Here is a 24,142-nt window from a genome sequence, read left to right on the forward strand (position 1 = left end):
ATTTCACACGCAGAACAGAGCAGCCTGCAGTGCTGTTTCTCATCCAAACCTCAGGCACCAAAGTGAAACCCTGAGGACCCCATTATGTGTTCCTTAGGTGACTGTCATGCAATTGATCTGAATGTATCACTTTGAACAATGAACTTGAATGCAGATTTACACCCAGGCTTACTCTGCATATAAATACAGCTCTGGCAAAAATTAAGAGACCACTGCAGTTTTATAATTTATAAAAAAAAAAAAAACCTCAGCTTCTCTACATGTCTGAAAGCCGTTGAATTCCAACCAGAGGACACCTCATTCTACTTCATGTGCTTCTGACTAGGTAATCACCTGAACCAAATCTTATTTAACAAAGGAACGTATAAAAAACCCTGCTGTGGTGTTCACAATCCTCTTGCAATAGGACAAGCTGGATGGTAAAGCAAGTGCTAGTGTTATCCCAAAAGTAATAGGAATGAAAAAATAACTTTTAACCATTCCAAAGGAGTTGAAAAGCAAAGTCTTAAGTGATGAAAAAAAGGGCTCAATTCTGGTTTTACTAGCAGAGGGATACAGCGAGCGTCATGTTGCCTCCATCCTTAAAATTTCTAAGATGGCAGTCCATTACAACAAGGTCAAGCAGCAAACATTGAGGACAACGAAGCTACAGACCGGCAGAGGGCGAAAACAACTCTCCACTGACCGGGATGACCGTCGTCTTATTCGAATGTCACTCAGCAACCGCAGGATGACATCAAGTGACCTACAAAAGGAATGGCAGCTGGGGTGAAGGGCACGGCAAGAACACTTCATAACAGGCTCCTAGAGGCAGGGCTCAAGTCATATAAAGGTAAAAGCCTTTCATCAATGAGAAGCAAAGGAGAGCCAGGCTGAAGTTTGCCAAAGACCATATGGATCGGACCATAGAGGACTGGAGTAAGGAAATCTTCTCTGATGAGTCTAATTTTCTGCTTTGCCCAACACCTGGTTGTCTAATGGTTAGATGGAGACCTGGAGAGGCGTACAAGCCATAGTGTCTTTCACCTACTTCTGAAATTTGGTGGGGAGGATTGGTGATGATCTGGGGATGCTTCAGCAAGGCTGGTATTGGGCTGGTTATTCTTTGGAAAGGACGTGTGAATCAAGCCGCATACAAGGATATCCTGGAAAAAACAGCTAATTCCTTCTGCTCAGGCAATGTTCCCCAACTCTGAGGACTGGTTTTTCCGGCAGGACAATGCGCCATGCCACACAGCTAGGTCAATCAATGTGTGGACGAAGGACCACCACATCAAATCCCTGTCATTGCCAGCCCAATCTCCAGACCGGAACCCCATTGACAACCTCTGGAATGTAATCAAGAGGAAGATGGACAGTCACAAGCCATCAAGCAAAAGAACTGCTTAAATTTTTGTACCAGGAGTGGCATAAGGTCACCCAAAAGCAGTGTGAAAGACTGGTGGAAAGCATGCCAAGATGCATGAAAGATGAGATTAAAAATCATGGTTATTCCACAAAATATTGATTTCTGAACTCTTCCTGAGTTAAAACATTAGTATTGTTGTTTCTAAATGATTATGAACTTGTTTTCTTGGCATTATTTGCGGTCTGCAAGCACTGCATTTTTTTTGTCATTTTGACCATTTCTCATTTTCTGAAAATAAATACAAAATTTAGTGCTTGGAAATTTGAAGACATGTTGTCAGTAGTTTATAGAATAAAAGAGCAATTTACATTTTACTCAAAAATATACCTATAAAGAGAAAAATCAGACAAACTGAAAATTTTGCAGTGGTCTCTTAATTTTTGCCAGAGCTGTATTCAGGAGCAGACTTCTCGTGACTCCCGACATCCTGCTTGCTGAGAATTGATAGTTCAGGCCAACTGCATCGTAGGGCCACTGGCCAAGTGTGCGCTTTCCCATGCTGCAAGCAGAAGCCGCTTTGCCTTTGCAGTATCGGAGGAGTTGGAGGGCAAGTGACTCTGACCATCTCGAGACATCACTTACAACTACACTCTCCTAGCCAAGGAAACTGGCCATCTCCGACAGGCTGCAAAGGTGGCAGGTAACCAGAAAACGAGCCGTAAAAAAAATTGAAAATCCCTCCGTTTGAGATTTTAATTAACGGGTGAATTTCAAAGTTGCTTATTTTTCTAAGCCATTTAAAATTTTACCCATTTATGAAAAAAACCCTTTTAAAAGCTAATAGGATTTTAATTTTTACATGTTTAGAGGGGGTTTTAGTAAATGAAAGCAGCAACTTATGGTAATTGTTTTTTATGGTACATTTTTCCCATGTAATAGTCTTGATAAGTCTCTCTAAGGCTACTTTCACACATCAGTTTTTTGCCGTCAGGCAGGATCCGGCTATTTTTAGAAAAAACGGATCCGGCATAAATTTTGGAGAACTGTAGAAACGGATCCGTTTTTCTGCCGGATCCGTCTAGCAGGTTATATCTGTTTCCTGGGGGCTGGCCAATTGGATCTGAGCATGCGCAGACTTAAAAAAAAACGGATCCGTCTTTTTCTGGATCCGGCGCCCATAGACTTTCATTGTGGCAAAAAGCCGAAAGCGTCGGATCCGTCGCTTCCAGCTTTTTCGCCGGAGACAAAAAACGTTACAGTGGCCTTTTTTTTCCAGACGCCGGAATGAGACAAATAGCCGGATCCGGCAAAAAACGGATGAAACGCAATGCGATCCGGCGCTAATGCAAGTCAATAGGGAAAAACTGGATCCGGCATTGCATTTCGCCGGATCCGGTTTTACAAAAAAAAAGCCGGATCGCGCCTGACGGCGAAAAACTGATGTGTGAAAGAGGCCTAAGTCATCGTATGTTGAAGAGAATCTGTCAGCAGATTTTTGCAACATAATGTACAGTGACCCTGATTCCAGCGATGTGTCACTTATTGGGCTACTTGCTGTAGTTTTAATAATCTCCCGCTGATAAGATAATGATTTTATCAGTAGAGGACTGGCATGTAGTCCTCCATATGCATGAGCTCTGTATACCCCCCAGTGACCAGCAACTGTGTACGATGTACATGGACAGAAAGCTGCTAATCAGAGGTGTGGGCGGGGTTATACAGAGCTCAGCATTCAGAGAACTGCTAGATCTGCAGCAGATAATAGTGATTTTATCAAAATAACAAGCAGCCCAGTGACACAAAGCTGGAATCAGTTCTATATCATGCTTCTCTCAAATTAGGCAGCAAAATGTGGTGACAGATTCCCTGTATACAGTACATCTTTTGTTTTATCCATTCTTCCCTACACTTGTCTTTTTGACGGATTAGGATGCCAGTTGCACAAGAGGCTACGCCATCCCTCTTTCTTTACACACTCATACAAAGTAGTCCTAAGCATTGCCAAAGATACTTTAACTCCTTCTGTCCAAAAAATGTACCCCCCCCCCCCCCTTTCCTTTTGCCTCTCGTTGGCTGGTGTATGTTTTGCTCTGTCTGTGCCCAGTAGGAGGTGATATGGATGCCGTCCTCTTCTTTCCTTCCTGTTGTGGCTCCTGCGCAGGCGCACTGCTCTGCCCTTTTGAGCGCAGAGCAGAGTCCTGCAATGCGCAGGCGCCGGGAGAGGTCATGTGAGCACTTTAGCCACTCAACAGCATACTCCTCCATAAGTAACATGAATGGTTATTTTTCATTTTCCAGAAGAATAGGAGTAGACTATTCCATGTGGGTGCAGAGAAGTGAAAATGACTGAGAACATTTCTACAGACCCCTGGCCTAAACTCATGTGCAATTCATTTTATAATTTAATGAAGAATTGGTAGAATTAGGAGGTTTATGTCAAAGAGAAGGTTTCAATTGTGTTTTTTTTTTTTTTTTTAATTTCCTAAATGAAAGTTCACAAAAATAAATCCTATTTACAGTATGTGTTCTTGTCCACATTTACATTAATGCAGTATTGTGGAGCGAGTTTTGTTTCCCCACCCTTTTCTTGAATAAATTACCAAAAATTCACTTATAATGTGAAAATGATATTTATAGTTAATAATGGATGACCATGCTTAGAAAGAGCGTTACTGATAATAAAAGGGAAGCTGTCAGCAGGTTTTTGCAATGTAATCGGAGGACAGTATAAGGTAGGAGTTTAAACACAGAATTCAACAAAGTGTCACATATCAGACTCTGCTGTTGTTTACTTACACAGAAGGTTTCATCACTAGGACATTATCATTGCTGGGTTGCGCTTGCAAGTCTATCTCCGCCCCCTTCTATGATAAGCAGCTCACTGTCTATAGACAATGTACAGGATGTGGGTGGGGTTAGTTTTCTCAGCTCTGCTGCTTTGCTAAATCTAAAAACTGAACCACTAAACTAAGTGATAAGTGAGAACCACTAAACCACTAAGTGAGAACCACTAAACTAAGTGATACATCATTGGAATCAGGGTCTCGTTCTCTACATTACGCTGCTCTCAGATGAGGTAGCCAAAACGCTGGTTACAGTTTCCCTTTAAAATAGTTTACCAACCATACATGTTGGACCGATTTTACAATGTTAAAGGAAATCTGCCAGTGGGTTTTTCCTACCCAATCTGAGAGCAGCATGATATAGGGGGAAAGTCCCTGATTCCAGCAATGTATTAGTTGCTGGGCTGCTTGCTGCAGCTTTGATTAAAAAGTTTTATCTGCTGCAGATATAGCTGTTTTCTGAGTGCTGAGCTCTGTATAATCCACATCACTGAGTGACTGCTTTCTGTATACACTGTGCATAGGCAGAAAGCTACTAATCAGTGGGTGGGGGAAGGAGTATGCAGAGCTATGAATATGGAGGACTATAGAGAAGCAGATTTACTAGTCCTATAATTATAGTCGCCTGTTGATAAAAACAGGGATTTTATCATAACTACAGCAAGCAGCCCAGTAAGTGATACGTTGCTGGAATCAGGGTCTCTGTTTCTACATTATGCTGCTCTCAGACTTGGTGGCGTAATCCTGGTGACACATTCCCTTTGAGTGGCTGAGATGCTGTTTCAATGTAATAATGTCAGGAAGAGATGAGTCTTGAGAATCCGTTCTTAAATTTTAATGGTTGACGCTGACAGAAAAGACTTATTACCTAAACATTTGGATACTAGTCATATCTTTGGTTCATTACCGTACTTCCGCTATGTATTCTCTGACTCAACTTGCACATCACATCCATAAACGTCCATGTGCCGTAGAAGACCAATTAAATGCGTCTTCCACCAACTGGTTTTGAAGTTCAACGCACGTACCCCACACATCCAGTCTGATTGTGGGCAGAGGCACAAAATTGTTCTTTTATGGTCTTGATCAAAATCTACGCCACCGGAACCATAAATGTATAGCATAAGTAAGTCCTAAAACCAGTCATTCATATCCGTTTGCATATAGTTATTTCAGTATATATCCAAGAGTAACATGGAAACAAAGGCTCAGCTAGGGTTTAGGAAGGCCCCTATATGGACATCAAGGTAAAAATGGGGGTATTGTAAATATCTGTAAACACGGAATACTTTCCCATGATATACAAATTCTGGGGCATCGCTAGGAATGTTCTACCATTTCTCTGTTGTTCCTACTAATGTGTGCATCTGACTTTACATACTCTCATCAATTGGGGGTGTCCAGTCCGTGCCGACCGTGTCGGACCTTGCAGGGCTGCACTCTATTCACATTGGAATGAAACGCTCAAAGTGTCAGCTTAGATTTCCAGTGGAAGTAACAGGATTGGTACACTACAGCTTAAGAGGAAAAGCTCAAGAATTGTGATTTTATGGAGATTGCAGAAAGAAACAGAACCGATGCGTCAGGTGAGCTTGTAGGTCCCTTTCTAGCAGATTTGACATTTCTATGCTTTTTCACTCCTTTTAGCCCTCTTTCTAGTTAACAATTATAAGCCCAGTTTATTGATTTTTAGCTCTCATTAGTATCCTTCACATTAGCATTTAAAGTGTTAAAGGGAATCTGTCAGCAGGATTTCATCCTCAAACTATTTGAAAGAGCTACATACACATAGAACGACAAGTCCAGCTACACCTTTAGGGCTCATACATGCGAGAAACTCGGACGAGTCTCGCATGTCAATACCCGGCACTCGGATCGGAGCATTCAACTGCATAGAAATACATGCAGCTGAACGCTCCGATCCAAGTGCCGGGTATTAATGTGCGAGACTCGCCCGAGTTTCTCGCATGTGAGTATGAGCCCTTACATGGTCAGTCCATTCTAGCATTACTGAGAAATCAGTGTTTGAATTGATATACAAATGATTCTAAAGTAATATTTTTGTAGCACTGAAGCCTCTCACTCCAGCTCTATTCCCTGCCGATCGCCAACTTCTCCTTGATTGTCAGCCACTTTGCCTAAAGTCACACAACATAGAGGCTGTCAGTCAAGCAGGAGGAGGGTGCACTGGGGGAATAGAGCTGGAGTGACAGAGGCTTCAGATCTACAATTAGTTATTCAGCCTCATTTGGTTATCAATTCAAACGCAGATTTCTCATTAATGGAGGAACAAACTGGCCAAGTAAAGTGATTGCTGGACTTGTCTTTGAAAGAGCATAAAAATAGTTTAGGGAGTGAAATTCTGCTGACAGTTTTTTTAAACAAAATATAAAAAGACGCAATATAAAGAACCTGGCCATAGACGTAAAATTACTGTTAACCAAATGGTTGATGGTAAATCACCTCTATTGCTTCTTGTTTTGCTCAAGGACTGGACGCTGGTCTCCCAACCCGACTTTACAGTGTCATGTACTGGATGCTTATGAGAATGTAAGCTTGGGTTAGGAAACCCACCATCAGTCAATACATTGCTGTCCATATACAGACTCTAAAGTTCGACCACCTGAACCTGGCCGTACCCAAAAAGAGGCAACAAAATTCACTGCATCAGTCTTACAGGAGGCAAGTATCTTGATGGGCCAATAAGTTGACGTGTACGGAGGTGGACAGTTGATAGTCGATGTCCCATACTAGCCTGTCTGACATTTCTTGCACACACTTGTAGCCTACACTTTTCAGTTACCGAGTCAAAGTCGTACACGGACATCCATCAGTGTCCTAGCTGTTTCTGGCTTGATCTACACTGGCTGGTCCACTCCTCTAATGTTGATTCTCTCACATAGGTGGGATGTCCTCCTCCACCTCAATTAGACCTCCCATTCTACAGCTCAGATTGGAGCCTTTCTTGCTCCTCTTGTCCTCATGTAAACTCTAGGTGGTGCCACTAAATAGCAAGTGTGAACTTCTACCTAATAGGATTAGCAATAATGGTGTTTGTTGGGCACAGCCTCCCATCTCTTGTGTGAGTCTGTTGGTAACATTCTCTTTTATGCTGATCAGCTAGTGTGGCGTGTGGATTCCTTTTGCGCTGACCCATGATCTAGCCGTCCAACCTGAAAAACCCTTTCCCACTACTGACCACCACAGAAACTTGATCTGAAACAACAACACAATGAATCACCAAGATTAACAAAATGCCATTAAATATACTTTGGTGTGTTGTTAGTGAAAAATAAAGCTGAATAAGCTACATAAAATTGTATACAAGGGCATAATTCTAAGTAGCGATAGTACCTTGCCGGCGGCACACAGCATATATAGCACTACAGAATTTTATACTACCTCTCGCAATAGTACCTTGCCGGCGGCACGCAGCATATATAGCACGGCAGAATTTTATACTACCTCTCTCTCGCAATAGTACCTTGCCGGCGGCATGCAGCATATATAGCACTACAGAATTTTATACTACCTCTCTCTCGCAATAGTACCTTGCCGGCGGCATGCAGCATATATAGCACTACAGAATTTTATACAACCTCTCGCAATAGTACCTTGCCGGCGGCACGCAGCATATATAGCACGACAGAATTTTATACTACCTCTCTCTCGCAATAGTACCTTGCCGGCGGCACGCAGCATATATAGCACGACAGAATTTTAAATGACCTAGTAATATTAGAGTCATCAGTAATCGTTGGCAGCCAGTTAAGGACATCAGAAAAAAAAGGCTATACTGCATGTAAATGGTGACGTCTGAATGGGAATAGAAATGTTCAGGCGGCTATGATGGCACCATCGGCAGGTTGGGCAGAAGGTAATGCAATAAAATATTGTAGAGGTAGAGTTACGCCTGTCTTCCAGCTAATAATACCAATATTACTAATATTTTAGCTTTAGTATTACAGTCACAATATCCAGACCTCTGGTCTTTGACCAGCTTAGGACCCTATGGTGCTTTAGGTCCAGTTCATTAGAATCACAAATGGTTTGGAAATGTCAAAGGCAACATGGGTTATAGCTAGAGATGAGCGAATATGTTCGGAAAATGATCGCCAAATCCAAATTTGCCATATTCGTACCATATTCATGCCTAGTTTATGTTTGACGATCGTTTCCGAACATATTCGCTCATCTATACTCCCACTGACTCCAATGACATTCGGCTATGTTCAGAGAATATTGCAAATACGGTAATCGTAATCTGAAACGAATATTGAAATATTCACTCATGTCTAGTTATAACCTCTATTCTGACCAGCCCAGAGAGTCCTTAGGCCAATGGTGTTTTAGTTTGTATTTGCATTGTGTGTAAACCAGTGATCTGAGAGCAGCATAATGTAGAGACAGAGATCCTGATTTTAATTATATGTCACTTACTATGCTGCTTGTTGTAATTTTGATAAAATCACATTTTTATCAACAGATTATCACTAGAGGACTTCTAATCCTGCATCCATGTACCAACCTGCCCCCTACTGGTTGGCAGTTTTCTGCCTATGCACAGTGTATACAGAAAGCTGCCAGAGGTGTGGGCTGGGTTATACAGAGCTCAGCATTCAGAGAACTGCTAAATCTGCAGCAGAGAAAACAGTGACGTTATCTAAATTACAGCAAGCAGCTCAGTAAGTGATACGCCACTGGAATCAGGGTCTCTGCCCCTACATCATGCTACTCTCAGATGAGATGGCAATAACCTGGTGGAAGAATCGTTGTAAACCTGCATAAATGGTAAGCCTTCTGAAATCCTGTAAAGCAGGGTTCCCCAACTCCAGTCCTCAAGGCCCACCAACAGATCATGTGCTCAGGATTTCCTTTGTATTGTACAGGTGACGCAATTATCACCTGAGCAATACAAAGGAAATCCTGAAAACATGATCTGTTGGTGGGCCTTGAGGACTGGAGTTGGGGAACCCTGCTGTAAAGGACAAGTGTCAGGATAGTGATACCTTTCTGCTGATTGATCATTACTGGCTGCTGTCATGGACTTGCCCTTCACTAATATGGATAGGATCTTTTACCGTTTCAAGCTCTTTCTCCCTGGGACATTATTTACTACCTTGCTTTGTCCTGCTACTGCTCTTTAGGCTATTGGATTTCAGAAATTCTTCAGCGGCATAACATGAATGTATTGTACAAAAAAGCTCAATTTGGTTAGTTCTGCCCCATAGTGTATTTGGTGCAGCACGTGTCAGAAAATGACTTATTTTTAATCAGTTTTATGTTAAATGTTTTTATTTGTTTTGTTGTTTTATTCAGTTTTTTATATTACTCTATATTTTTTTAAAAATCTGGCAATTTTCATATTGGCCTTATACAAGTCACATACGTCCAGATCTGTACAGTAGATCTTTCAGCTGGATTACAATGCAAGGTACACACTAGATAACACAGGATCCAGGTAAAGCTCACCTGCTCCTCCTCCATGCACAGTGACATTTGCTCAGAATGCCTCCATATGAATCAGTCTGTCTCTGATAATGTCCACCTGTCCAACAGAAAATAGCAGTCTAAAATTAGGTCTAGTGGCCAGTGTAAAAATTGCCATTTGTTTGTTTTTAATACCGTAATATAAAAGATAAAAAAAAGAAACATCACAAAACTTTACATGTATCAAAAAACCATGATTTAAACAATAGGTCATTTTCTGATGACACATTCAACTTAAAACATGGCTTCTCCATCTTTTCCTGCCGGCCATAACACAGTGAGGCTCAAAATTGGTTGTAATCCATGACAACATAAAAAAGACTAAATTTATCTCCTGACCTTAGCACGGCATTACATTTAGCATAAAATATTGTTTAACTATAGATCAGTGCAGTCATCAAAAAGCCTGTACATCATATGATCACTTCTACTGCCTCCCTGACAAATATTGGCTGCCTCACATTAAGGCTATGTTCACACGTATTTGGCTGTGGTCCATTTTTTTGCCGTAGCCGCTTCAAAAACATACCAGGTTGCCGTGATTTTTAAAAAATCACACCAAAAACATTGCAGTTCTACAATGATCAAAATGCTTAAAGAGAGTTTGTCAGCAGTTTTTTACTATGAAATCTGAGAGCACCATAATGTAGGAGCAGAGACCCTGGTTACAGTGATGTTTCACTTGAGCGTGTTTTGCTGTTTGAATAGAATCAGTGATTTATCATCCAGAGATTATCACTACAGGACAGCTGTCCTCGTGCCTGCCTCCTAGTCCAGCTACATCCCCAGCATTGATCAGCAGCTTTCTGTCGCTATACATTGTATACAGAATGCTTTGAGGGCAAGGAATACACAGCTCAGCATCTCAGCTCTGCTAACTCTACAGCAGAGAAAACTGTGACTTGATCATAACTGCTGCACCCAGTAAACTAAGTGATTCATCCCTGGAATCAGGGTCTAAGTCCCTGCCTTGTGCTGCTGTCAGATTCCTTTTAATTAATCTCTTCCTAAGAGAAAAAGTACAGTACTTGTATGCTGCCCTAGTTAATATAAAATATAATTTTCACATTATACATTAAGAATTACAATCTGTGAGAGGATTTGATAAAACTTTTGGTTTAGAATAGAATCCTATTGACTAATTTAATTTACGTTAAATTTGAATCCAGTGGTTGGTTTGTATATCTGTTATTTCACTTTATTTTCAGTTATTAGAGGTTAGACTTTCAAGACATAGGCCTGTTTCACACTTCCGTTTTTTTATGTCCATCAAAATCCGCCAATTTTCGAAAAAAAACTGATCTGCCAAAAAAGGGGCGGATCCGTTTTTTTCCCCCATAGACTTACATTAGCGGAGGATCTTGACTGACGGTCGTCTGTCCCACCCGTTTTTTGACGGATCCGTCAAAATTTTAGCGTCTCCCGGGCGGATGAGATAGACTCTACAACGTTTTTTCCGAGCGACGGTCCGCTAATTTATATTGCGCATGCCCGGCAGATTCGCTGTAGCAGGGCTTTTAACCCCTGAGTAGCGTTCCAGAACAGCCATGCAAAGAAAAAAAAATATTCTCTCTCTCCGACTCGTATTCCTTTAAATTTCAGTCCTAATCAGTCCTAAACTGCTAAAGCGGATCCGTCAAAAAACGGATCCGGTGGCATCCGTTTATGCCACATCCGTTTTTTCACAACCTGGCGGATTTTGACTGACGTCAAATAGCTGAAATGTGAAACAGGCCATACATTACTTTACAACAGATATAAACAGTTCAGTATCATCAGTCCTATGGTATATACAGTATGTATGTGTGCTATCCTGTCATTTTTACACTTTGCTATCTTAAAGCTAAAACTCTATTTTATATCTTTTTACAGCATGAAAGATCAGCAAGGTAAGCTATTTTTCTTATTCATTTGTGTGAATCAGTGGTGAAGCCACAAGTAAACGCACAAGCTGTACTTATTGTAGAATCCACAAATCTCAACATATCTATCATGTATGATGATGGCAAAACATTTCTAATTTCCAAATGGTTTCCTATATCCCCTGACAGCATAAATGGGGACGTTCAATTCATATGTTTACAGGGGTTCTCCAAGAATGTGATAAAAAATGTCCCCTTTCTCCAATTTCCAGTTGAGACTCTGGTCTTGAGCTGTTTCTTTTAGACAGCAGCCCATCCTGACACGTGACTATGGCGGGTTGCAATTTGAATTACATGACCTCACAATATTCTGCTCTCCCGCCTAGCATGTTAGCCAATCACAGTAATGCCGCAGCCATCTTGGTTGTGGCATTACTATGATTGGCTGGCCGTGCAGCATCATACATCAGTCATAGCCTGTGACTCATAGGCTCTATATAAGCTCCGCCGCTGCCATTTTCTGCACATTGCATCCAGAACACAGTGCTAGCATAGGGAGAGTGAGAGCAGCTGCTATTGGAGTTGTGCTTTTGCAAATCATCCATAAATCATCTCAAAAACACAAAAGCTCTTGTCAGAGCTACCTGGAGTATTTTAGTAGTAGGTGACTGTAGTGCAGGGAAACAGGCAGGAGCGTTACAGTACATACATAATACCTCAATATCTCAGCTCTTCTGAGAGGTGAAAGTACTGTATAAGGTCAGGGAGTAGTGACAGTTTTCCCAGCTATTTTTGGGGTCACATTTACCCCTGCATGCCATTTTTTTGCCCTTGCGGTGCTGTTTGCACACTGAATAGCATGCACGGTACTGCACAATTGAGACACAGGCAGCACCCAACGCTATCTTCTGTGGTGACTGTTTTTCTAAATCTTCGGCTTTAACCTCAGGCCAATTTTTTTGCCCATGCGGTGCTGTTAGTAAAACACAAAGCAGTACTAGGCTGTAGTGCTACCTTCCACAGAGCACAAACTGCTCATTGTTCCCCAATATCTGCATCTGAACATCTGCAACTATGTCACAAAACACCAAATTCCCAAAAAGCCTATTGTGAAGGCACAGGGACGTGGACCTAGGCGTGGGGTTGTCAGTGGTGCCCGACAAGGCTCTGAGTCTGGGAGACAGAAGAAGGTTGATGCATTTATGTTCCTGGCGAAAATTCCCGGTCTGGAACGTAAACGTGTCTGGAAGCCAGAAGAGCAAGAGCAGATATTGTCTTGGATGGCAGATAAAGCATCAACAAAATTTTCTAGCAGCACCCAAAAAGAAAACATTTGACCCCAAGCTTGGCGACTCCGATGATCTGTTTGGTACATATGATCCTTTGGTTGCCTCTGGCCTCACAACACGCAACATTGAAGAGGTGCGTGAGGAGGTATTGTCTGTTCATGGCTAAATATTTTTAAAATCCCATGGCCAGAAGAAAGCCACTTTCAGCCACATGATATACAGACTCAAGAGGTGAAGGCTGATGATGAGACACAGTTGCCATCTGGCCAGCAGACAATATCAACACGGAAGGAGGATGACATGGACCACGAGGTGGTCGATGATGAGTCCACTGATCCGACCTGGACTCATAGCCAGCACAGAGGAAGAAGGTGGATACGTAGCACCAACAAAGGCACAAAAGGCTACTGGTTTGAGCAGAGTGTGCAGTGTGTCGACTGTTGCCAAGAGCAATCCCTCTGTGTCCCAAGTCAAAGCAAGGCGGCGTTCAGCCTCTGTCTGGAATTTTTTTTTCAGATAGTCCTTCTGAACCAAACATTGTCATCTGTAGCATCTGCCATACGAAGCTGAGCAGAGGCCAGGGCAAAGGCAACCAGAGCACCACCAGTATGCAGAAACACATGGCAGCCAAGCACCCTAGTTGGGGGGTGGAACAACAGGGTACCACATCAGTGTCTGCGAGTCAAACTACTGCCATGTCGCCTGTGATCAGTCCTTCCAAGTCTGCTGGCCAAGAAGCAGGTGCTCATACCTCCTGCTCACAAGCTGCGGTTGCGAAGACACAGATCACAATAATCCCGTCCACTTGTTTGTCCCAGCCAAGCGTCCATTTGTCCATGCCCCAGATGTATGAAAGGAGGTGTAAATACCAACCCACGCACCCACAAGCACAAATACTAAACGTGCTCATTGCCAAGTGGCTGGCCGTGGAGATGTTGCCATTTAGGCTTGTGGGGACACAGTATTTCTGTGATCTGTTGGCTGTGGCTGCCCCATGTTACGCTGTTCCCAGCCGGCACTATTTTTCCCAGTGTGCCATCCCCGCGTTACACCAGCACGTGTTAAAGAATTTAAAGCATGCTCTCACCAACGCCGTAACCGGCAAGGTCCACCTTACATCAGACACATGGACAAGTAGTTGTGAACAGGGATGATACATTTTTGTCATGGCACACTGGCTGAACCTGGTGGAGGGTGAGACAAAGCCGCAAAATGGAACATCGCATATCCTACCGACGCCACGAATAGCGGGCCCAACCTCAATCATGTTTTCCGCATCATCATATATATCCTGTCTCCCCTCTTCCTCCTCCGCCTCCTCATCCTATGCTTAATTACCGTCCACATCACTCCCAAGTTGGGAGCTGTGCAGCAGCGCATTGGCAAAGCGGCAACACGCTCTGCTAAAGCTGATCTGTTTAGGTCAAACACCACACAATGCAGCAGAGCTGTGGAAAGGAGTAAAACAGACCGATCGGTGGCTCTCCCCACTGAAACTCGAACCCGGTCTGATTGTCAGTGATAATGGGCGTAACCTGGTGGCAGCTTTAAAGCTCGGGAAGCTGGTACCCGTGCCATACATCGCTCTCGTGCTGAACCTAGTGGTTCAGAAATTTATTGCAACATACCCTGACTAGCTGTACCTACTTAAGAAGGTGCGCCGTATTTGCGCCCTTTTCCCCCATTCCTCCACCGCTGTTGCTTATCTTGCAGTGCTTTAAAAGCAATTTAATTTGCCAAATCACTGACTCATTTGCAACCTGCCAATACGGTGGAACTCAGCATATCATATGTTGTCAAGGATTAGTAAGCAGTAGAGGGCACTTGCTGAATACCAGATTAAACATGCACGTCAGACTGCGACTCAGCCAAGACACTGTGAGGCAGCGACCGGAGTCATATGTGAGGGTCGCTATGTGTCCCCCAGAATGTGCTCAGAAGCGTATTAGATCCGCTGGAGTGCCCTGTCATCGCAGCAGTGTGCCTGTGACTCACAGGGCAGAATAAAAGTGAGTTTGAGCCTGGTCAAGTTATTTGGACCAAGGAGTTTATTCAGGAAAACCCGTTATGGGCTTTTATTTTTGAAACGGACTGCAGGAAGGTAGTGAGGTCCAGTCCGTTTCCTCCAGCCCAGGTCTTATAAGTGGCCTATGGCCACAGATTGGAGAGAGGAAAAAAAAAACCCTGCAGAAAGGGTTTTGGGTGTGTCAGTTCTGGCTTGCAGAGAGAGAGAGCAGTGGTCTGCAGAGCTCCCTGTGTGAGGCAACACAAGGCCAAGCTGCGCCAAGGTCTGCCACCCCTTTCATACCCAGGCAACGCGGTCGCTCACGGTAACTGGCCATAGACTGTTTTGTTGCTTCCCGGCTGCGATCCGGAAGATACAGCGTGCTGTGCACTGAGTGAGTTTTGTTGTACATTAAAAACCTTTTTGTTTTTGAACTTGCTTGGGTCACTGCCTCATAACTGCACAGTGTGGACACCGCTGCTTTGCAACACATAACAACTGTCGATTGAGTGTGGATCGCTGACATTTGTGAGGTGCTTGATAACTTTGAGCACTGCACCAAACTCGTGAGTGGTGATCAGGCTATTATCAACGTAACCATCCTGATGCTATGTACGTTGAAAGAATCGCTGCATAATCTAAACTCTTTGAGTGCCCATCAGCTGGGTATAGATTAAGATTTCACACTGGATGATCCTAGCCAGCCCAGCCAATATCATGAGGCAAGATTGGGTGATGAAGATGAGGAGGAAGACAAGGAGGGAGAGGACTTTTTTTTCTGTGGTATCGAGGGGACCCCTGATGCTACAGAGGGGTCTCCCAACCCCAGCTTCATGTCTGTCCAGCATGGGTGGGCTGGAGAGGAGGAAGTGGAGGAGGAGAGTCAGTGTGAGGAGAGGATGGGTATTGTTCCTCCTTCAGGGGCCACAGTACATTTGCCTCTTTGCAGCTTGGGACACATGGCACAGTTCATGTATAACTGTCTGTCCCAAGACCCTCACGTGATCCACATTTTCAACAGCAACCTATAGTGGTTTGCTACCTTTCTCAACACATTTCCTTCGCTACTGTTGCAGTCACCAAGGGGTTTCACAATCGAGTCCTTCAAGAGGGCCATTGTCGATCATTTGATGACATTGAAAACATCACATTCAGACACTGCTGCTAGCAGAGGTGCCAGCTCTTTGCAACAGCATGCATTAATGGGGAGACACAGGTCCAAAAGAGGTGGGGGGAAAATGTCCACAAACTGGGCCATCTTCAATAAACCGAGCAGATCCAAAAGAGATGGGAGGAAAATGTCCACAAACTGGGCCATCTTCAATAAACCAACTCATCGGCAAGGGCTAGCTGGACCGGTAACAATGTCAAGGAGGCAGAAGTTGAACAACATGATCGAGTATCTAAGTGACCATACCTGCGTCCTTCCTGACACTTCTGATCCCTTTTAATTACTGGGTATCCAAGCTGCACCATTGGCCAGACCTCTCCTTATATGCCTTGAAAGTGCTGAACTGCCCTGCTGCTAGAGTGATGTCAGAGCGTGTTTTCAGTGCCGCTGGGGCAATCATCACAAATGCATGCACACGGCTGACTACAGAGAATGCAGACAGACTGACAAAATTTTAACAAGGACTGGATTTCGCCACAGTTTTTAAGCCCTCCAGATGACAGCATCCCAACCTAAAGTCACCCATGCTACTGGTGATCACGTCCATCCCTTCCCATACAAACCCCTTTCCTTCTTCTTACTTGTGTATCCTACTCCTGCTTCTGCCACATGTACCTCATGGTCAATAAGCTAGAAATAATGTTCCATTCATTAATATATCCCATCGGAGGCACTTGTGATGAGACCTCCTTCCTGTGTCAACCATGATACAGCCCCTCGGGCTAATTTTTGGAAACACTATGTCTATGCCTGTACATTGGCCATTGGAACTACCATGCTAGTAGTTCTAGCTTCATAATAAGAATAATAATAATAATCTTTATTTATATAGCACCAACATATTCCGCAGCGCTTTACAGTTTAACAGTTTCAAAACACAATTCATAAGTTACAACGTTAACAATACACTAATTAAAGCAAAATAAGACGACCCTGTGTCACGCCGGCGCCGCCTGGCAGGTCGGTACCAGCGCCGCCTGGCAGGTCGGGGCCGGCGTCACCTGTCTCGCCGGGTCCCGCTCTGCCTGATTCTGCTCCCGGGGTCCCCCTCCGACTCCCCGCTCACCACTCCAGCCGGCGCGCGGCGCCCCCAGTCTCCAATCCTGCAGCTCTGCATGGGGCTTCCTCCTCCTCCTCTGCTCCTGTCCCGGGCATGCGCTTTAGGCCACGGGCGTGCGCTCTTCCCTTCACTTAACCCCTGCTGCACCAGCCCTGTGGAGCGATTACCAATCAAGCTCTAGCACAGGAGGCGCCTGATTATCGTGTGCCTTCCGTACGGTACTCTGGCCCCGTCTGATCTCTCCTGACTCCGGTCGCTCCTGACTCCAGTCGCTCCTGACCCTCTGCCTTGTCTGTCTCATCCGCACCTGAGCTGCCCCTCTTGGTATCAGCTGTCGAAGTATTCGACTCCTTCGGGCCTGCTCCTAACGGTCCCTGTATAGGGGTCGGCACCACCTGGCCAGCTCGCCCCAGGGATCCCGGTACCATGACCCAGAGGGTCCACTCTTGCTACTCCTTACAGCCTGCTCGTGAGAGCTTACAATCTACAATGAGGTGGGGGAGATACAAGGTACAGGTGTGTATTTACAATGGTGTATTTACAATGATGGTCCAGCCATCTTGAGGGAGTGAGGGATGGATGGAGATAGCCCATTCACTAAACATGCACACTTACACATAGAATGACTTTGATTATTGAATGTGATAGGCCCCTCTGAACAAATGTGTGCCTGAAACTATGCAAATTGTGGATAGTGCTAATTTCTTGGGGGAGAGCATTCCAGAGGACTGGCGCAGTGCGGGAGAAGTCTTGGAGTCTGGAGTGGGAGGTACGGATTAGTGCAGAGGTTAGTCGAAAGTCGTTTGCAGAGCGCAGTGGTCGGTTAGGCCGATAGACAGAAATGAGGGAGGAGATGTAGGGGGGTGCTGTACTGTGGAGAGCTTTGTGGGTGAGAACAAGTATTTTGAATTGGATCCTATAATGAATGGGCAGCCAATGTAAGGACTGGCAAAGAGCAGGCGTGTCCGAGTACCGATTAGCCAGATAGATGACCCTGGTTGCTGCATTAAGTATGGACAAGAGAGTGGATAGTTGAGTAACGGGGAGGCCAATTAATAGAGTGTTGCAGTAGTTCAGGCGGGAGTGGATCAATGCTACAGTGAGGGTTTTTGTTGTTTCCATGGTGAGAAAAGGGCGCATTCTAGAGATGTTCTTTAGGTGTAAGCGGCAAGAGTGGGCAAGATATTGTATATGGGATGTGAAGGAGAGATTGGTGTCAAGCATAACACCCAGACAGCGCGCCTGCTGCCGGGGTTTTATTGTGGTGCCACCCACGGAGAGGGAAATATCAGATTTAGGGAGGTTAGTAGACAGCGGGAGCAGAAGAAGTTCAGTTTTGGAGAGGTTGAGTTTCAGATAGAGGGCGGACATGATGGTGGAGACTGCGGACAGACAGTCACTGGCGTTCTATAGTACAGCGGGGGTAAGGTCGGGGGATGACGTACTGTGTATAGATGTGTGTCATCAGCATAAAGATGGTACTGAAAGCCAAATCTGTTGATGGTCTGTCCAGTTGGGGCCGTGTAGAGAGAGAAGAGAAGGGGGCCAAGGACTGAGCCCTGAGGTACCCCAACAGCGAGAGGAATAGGAGATGACATGGAGCCAGAGAACAAAACACTGAAGGAGCGGTCAGAAAGATAGGAAGAGAACCAGGAGAGAACAGTGTCCTAAATGCCTAGTGACTGGAGCCTAGAGATTAGGAGATGGTGGTCAACAGTGTCGAAAGCTGCAGATAGGTCAAGAAGAATGAACAGAGAGTGGTCACCGTTACTTTTTGCTGTCAGAAGGTCATTGGTCACTTTGAGTGCAGTTTCAGTCGAATGTAGGGGGAGGAAGCCGGACTGTGAAGGGTCTAGAAGGGAGTGAGTGGAGAGGTAATGGGTAAGGCGGGAGTAAACTAGGCGCTCCAAAAGTTTAGAGATGAAGGGGAGATTGGAGACTGGTCTGTAGTTGTTTGTGCAGGATGGATCGAGAGTGGGTTTCTTTAGTAATGGAGTAACGATGGCGTGTTAGAAGGAGGAAGGGAAAATGCCCGAGGAGAGGGAGAGATTAAAGATTGCAGTTAGGTGAGTTGTGACGACTGGAGAGAGAGACTGGAGGATATGTGAGGGAATGGGGTCGGTAGTGCATGTAGTCGGACGAGAGGAAGAGAGGAGTCTGGAGACGACTTCTGTGATGAGATCAAATGTGGAAAGTGAGCCAGGGGAGATGCAGGAAGGGATGGAAGTCACAGCACTAAGGGATGGGAGCACAGCACTTCATAATTATCTGGCCTTTGAGGCCCTCTTCCTGCGTCAACCATGACACAGCCCCTAGGGCTAATTTTTTGTAGACACTATGTCTGTACATTGTGCAGTGGCAGTGGAACAACAAGGACAGTAGTTCAACCTTTATAATTGTGAAGCCCTTATGGTGATTATGGGTGGCTTCTTCCGGCGTTAACCAGCACACAGCTTTTTACCGCCTGCTTTTAAACAATCATACACCCATTTCAGCCTTTTCCTCTGGCCCCCAGACCACTTTGTAGGGTCCATTTCCCATTGACTTGCATTGGACTCGCTACTCGTTATGAATACCCGAGTATTAGGACCTACTCGTTACGAGTATAGCGGGTCCGAATATTTCACTACTCGCTCATCCCTATAATGACCATTTTATGAATGAAAGAAAAGGTAAACAGGGTTCATAAACTGTGTGATAGTCTGCTGAGTGGGAAATTAGCGCAATACCATGGATTGCCATGATTTTGGAGTGCAGTTAGTGGATGCGTAGCTTATACAGTTGACATATGCATAACACAGAGTGTGAACCCAGGCTACAGTTTTATTGTTAATCTTCTGTCATTGTGTCATCATAAAAATCATTATAGGTTTCATGACAGCCATGAATTAAGCATGCAAGAACAGTCTTTATGGTTCAGTAACCTTTATTGAAGTTGTACATATCAAACAATAGTTAAAGAGAACCTGTCAGCAGCTTTTTGTTAAGTAAGGAACAAACAGGGCCATAATTAGCGCTGTCATACTGATTAAAAGGAAACCTTGGGTGAAGAAATCCATTTTGTAGATTTTCTTTAATCCCTGTTTGAAGTTTCCTTGTATTCATATCTTTCTGTATCAGGTCAAGACTACAGGAATGGTCTTCAGCTTTATACTGTCCCCTAAACTGTGTCTGGGTGTATTTCTTTATTTAAAATTTTCCGCTGGCACCATCCTAGCTGCAGGCGACCCTTGGCCTTGCACAAAATGAGCTCCAAAAAGTCTTCAGGAAAATAGCGTAGGCGGTTTTGCATGCGTAGATTGCTCAGTGCAAGCGGTGCCATTTTACCGAAGCCCACCATTAGTCTTAGCATAGAGTGGTGCTTCCGCAGATTGATCTAATGGTGGGCTTCAGTAAAATGACTATACCAAGCTAGAGTATAAATTTATACTCCGGAAAGAAAAGATCCAATAGTAAAATGATTCAATTTATTTCAGTATTAAAACCAAACAAAAATGACAAATGAGATTAAAAAAAAGGATGTCTCAAAAGAGAGACGTCACCACAATAATAAGTCAAAAACTGGTCTATATTATTATTATTATGCATTTATATAGCGCCATTTATTCCATTACATGTGAAAAGGGGAAATATAGGCAGGTATAATAAACATGTGTAAGACAAGGGACACACAAGTACATAAGGAGAGGGGACCCTGCCCGCGAGGGCTCACAGTCTACTGACGTATATATATATCAATGCACCGTCATCATGGGTCATCAGTATGCCCAGTTATTCACAACAAAACAATATGAAATCTATCCGTTCTTAATAGAGAATAATTAATCAAAGCATAAGTTTAGCCATAACAATCAAATCAATAGAGTCCATGCCATAACAGCGCCAGGTAAACAGAGATATACAAAGCATGTAAGTGCTCAGATATCCATAGTAGTAATTAAGGTGCCCAGTGAATTAAGGCCCTCCAGCTCCCAAAGTTAGAGAGATATATTAGAAATCACGTGGAAAGCGTTCAAGTGCAGAGATGTCCATAATAACAGTAAAAATGCCCAGTGGGTTAAAGCCCTCTAGCTCTCAAAATACAGGGATATAGATGGAAGGAATGAATATTAGGTCATAGTTATTACCTGGCAAGATAAAGTGGTGGCGTCCCCTCACCCCGACGCGCGTTTCGCCGTCTACTTCAATGCGCATCGGGCTGAGGGGACGTCGCCACATGAGTCGAAACTACTTGCTGCAATGTTTGTGAGACAGAATGAAAAAATCAACAACAGTTGAAGAATTGGTTTTATTTATTTTTTTCTCCTTCGCCTCATTGGGGGACACATATACTGTGGGTGTATGCTTCTGCCGCTTGGAGGCTGACACTAAGTGAAAAAAAGAGGTTAGCTCCTCCGCAGTATACTCCCTCGCCCCTATTGCGGGCGGAAATCAGTTTTTTGCTTAGTGTCTTTGGAAGCACACGTGTCTGGTTTTCTCCAGACTTCTTTTTTTTTTCTCTTTTCTTTTTTTCCATGAAGATAACACAAGGGCGACGGATCCTATTGAAAGGGTCCGATCTCCCCAAACCAACAACGGGCGAGCACGTGTTGAGTATCGTCTCCATGTATCCTTTCCTGCACCCAGGGACATATCTGGGGTTTTTTCCCCAGACGTCTATTTTTGTTTGTTATTTTATGTAGAATCATAGACCAGAAAAGAGGCATGTAAATAGGAGGGATCACCAATAAAGTATAATAAAATACAAGATAATGAACTTTTTATTAATCATCCAAAACAAACAACATGCAGTGCAAATGTAAAAACAATTAAAACCGCACAATTGCGTTCATTTTACATACCCAAAAAGAGGGGGTAATAACCTCTGCACAAACCCTTGTTCAAGGGTTCAAATATTTTGCTATACTTATTAGGCAGTTTGCATCCATTATCATATTAGGTGGATGGTGGAATATATGTCACTTTCTTTCATTATTTGTTGTTAGACTTTATATACCTATACCAGATGTATTGTAAGTACATTTGTTATACATAGAATTATTAAGGGTTTGTGCAGAGGTTATTACCCCCTCTTTTTGGGTATGTAAAATGAACGCAATTGTGCGGTTTTAATTGTTTTTATATTTGCACTGCATGTTGTTTGTTTTGGATGATTAATAAAAAGTTCATTATCTTGTATTTTATTATACTTTATTGGTGATCCCTCCTATTTACATGCCTCTTTTCTGGTCTATGATGTTGGTATATAGCATGTAATTGGTGATCCCATTTAGTGGTGCCCTCCATAATTTTCTAAGGTTATTTTATGGAAAAGAGACAGGTGCAACGGATCCTATTGAAAGGGTCCGATTTCCCCAAACCATCAACGGGCGAGCACGTGCGAGTGTCCCTCCACGTATCCTCTTGAGTCCCCGGCTTCATGGCAGGTAGGCCGTGGCCAGGAGAGGAACGGCCCGCCCTACCCGGAGGACAGGAGCGCGGGGCAGCGCAGCACAGAGGCAGCGACAGGAGCACGTGGATCACAGGACAGGGTAAGTGTGACTCCGATCTTGGAGGCTCGCTACGATTAAAGGTGGCATTTTTTTTCCCCTCCTCCCTTCCCTTCAACCCTCATATGAGTTAAGCCTGGCTGCAATATGATTGGGAAAGGTAATCGCGTTCCCTTATGCCACATGCATTTCTGGAGGGGTTAATTTTTTGCCACATGCCAGAGCCAAAAATTATGCGAAACCTGCGAGCCCGATTGTGCCCACGAGCCCTCCCTTGCGATGCGACCAATGTGCAAGCCCCCCGGAGTGGGCCCTATCACTGTCACAATACGAGGGCAATCGAGTTCCGTCAGGCCCTTGATAGGGGCAGGGACAGTGGCTGGTCGGCCTTAGAGGGGACCTCCACCTCACTAGAGCCTTCGGCTTGCAGGGGCCGCTCTTACTCCAGGCAGAACCGGTGGAAGGAATCCTCGCGGTATCGCCCAGTCCATCCGGTGCTGTGGCATCCGTAAGTCCTGCTTCTCGCTCCCCGTCACCAGGGTTGATTGCGAGCAGACCTCAGGTCGACTCAGACAGACACCTTGACCTGGATGCTCCGGTGTCATGTGAAATAGCGGACAGGCTCATAGAAGCTGTCGGTCAGACCTTGAGGATTGAGGCCACAGCTTTTAGGCCATAAGGTGGCGTTTAAGCGAGTGAAGCGGCCGCAAGGAATTGGTTCCTCTTATCCTGAGTTTGAGGACATAGTGCAGTGACTCAGGGAACGACCAGACGGGGGTTTCTTGGGTCAAAAGGCACTCGAAGTAAGGTATCCATTTGCCGGATATCCGTAAGAAATGGATGAAATCTCCGATGGTGGTTCCACCGGTGTCACGTCTAGCCACTAAAACCCTGTTGTTTCCTTTCTAGTGGTTCCTCTATTAAGGATTCCACGGATCGCCTCATAAAGAGCTTCTTGCTCAGTAAGTGGGTGTCAGGATCAGCGCTCTCTCCCTCGTTCGCAGTGACTTGGGCAGCCAAGGCCATGAATTCATGGTCAGAATCATTAAACAGGGTCGCGCAGAAGCAGAGCTACCTGCCGAGATATCGGAGATCGCGAGGCAGATGGCGATGGACCTGGGACTATGTAATCAATGCGTCATAGCATGCAGCTAATTGCTCGGCACTTGCTGCCGCTAACGCAATTTCTATCAGAAGAGCTCTATGGTTGGCAGGCCGATTCTGCTTTCAAGAAGTCCTTGACTTCTCTGCCTTATGATCAGTGCGGCCGTTTATTGGAGAGAGGTTGGATAAGCTTATCTCTGACTCCACAGGAGGAAAGAGCATTTTTGTTTTTTGTTTTTCTTCTCCCTCAACAAGGGGTCAAACCGCCTTTTTCGCACCCTTTTCAGGCATGTTTTCGATCTTTTCGCTATCCCAGGTGGACCACAGCGGCCAATTCCGCCGCTTCAGGCCGCCCCGACCAGGATAGGGTGCGGCAGATCTCGTATAGATCTAACCCATTGGGGAGAATGCGAACTCAGCAGCCCAGATCAAGGGGATCCAGATCCCAAAGATAGTCAGCTAAATGACTCGAGGCGTTTGC

At 44.5% G+C, this 24,142-nt stretch overlaps 1 protein-coding gene across 5 annotated transcripts in view; it reads left to right on the forward strand.

Moving 5' to 3' along the window:
* Positions 1-24,142, forward strand: part of LOC141047371 (protein phosphatase 1 regulatory subunit 12B-like) — a 131,970-nt gene that overhangs the window by 78,095 nt on the left and 29,733 nt on the right. For 3 of the 5 annotated variants that reach the window (XM_073542425.1, XM_073542422.1, XM_073542424.1), the window contains exon 2: positions 11,554-11,570. The exons of the other annotated variants lie outside the window; for them this stretch is intronic. In XM_073542425.1, the coding sequence (XP_073398526.1) occupies positions 11,554-11,570 (17 nt within the window). The remainder of the gene's footprint in view (positions 1-11,553; positions 11,571-24,142) is intronic. 5 annotated transcript variants of the gene reach the window in all.

The sequence above is a fragment of the Dendrobates tinctorius genome, unplaced genomic scaffold (genome assembly GCF_039654945.1).
Source record: "Dendrobates tinctorius isolate UK_male_01 unplaced genomic scaffold, ASM3965494v1 ptg000127l, whole genome shotgun sequence".
Taxonomy (NCBI): domain Eukaryota; kingdom Metazoa; phylum Chordata; class Amphibia; order Anura; family Dendrobatidae; genus Dendrobates; species Dendrobates tinctorius.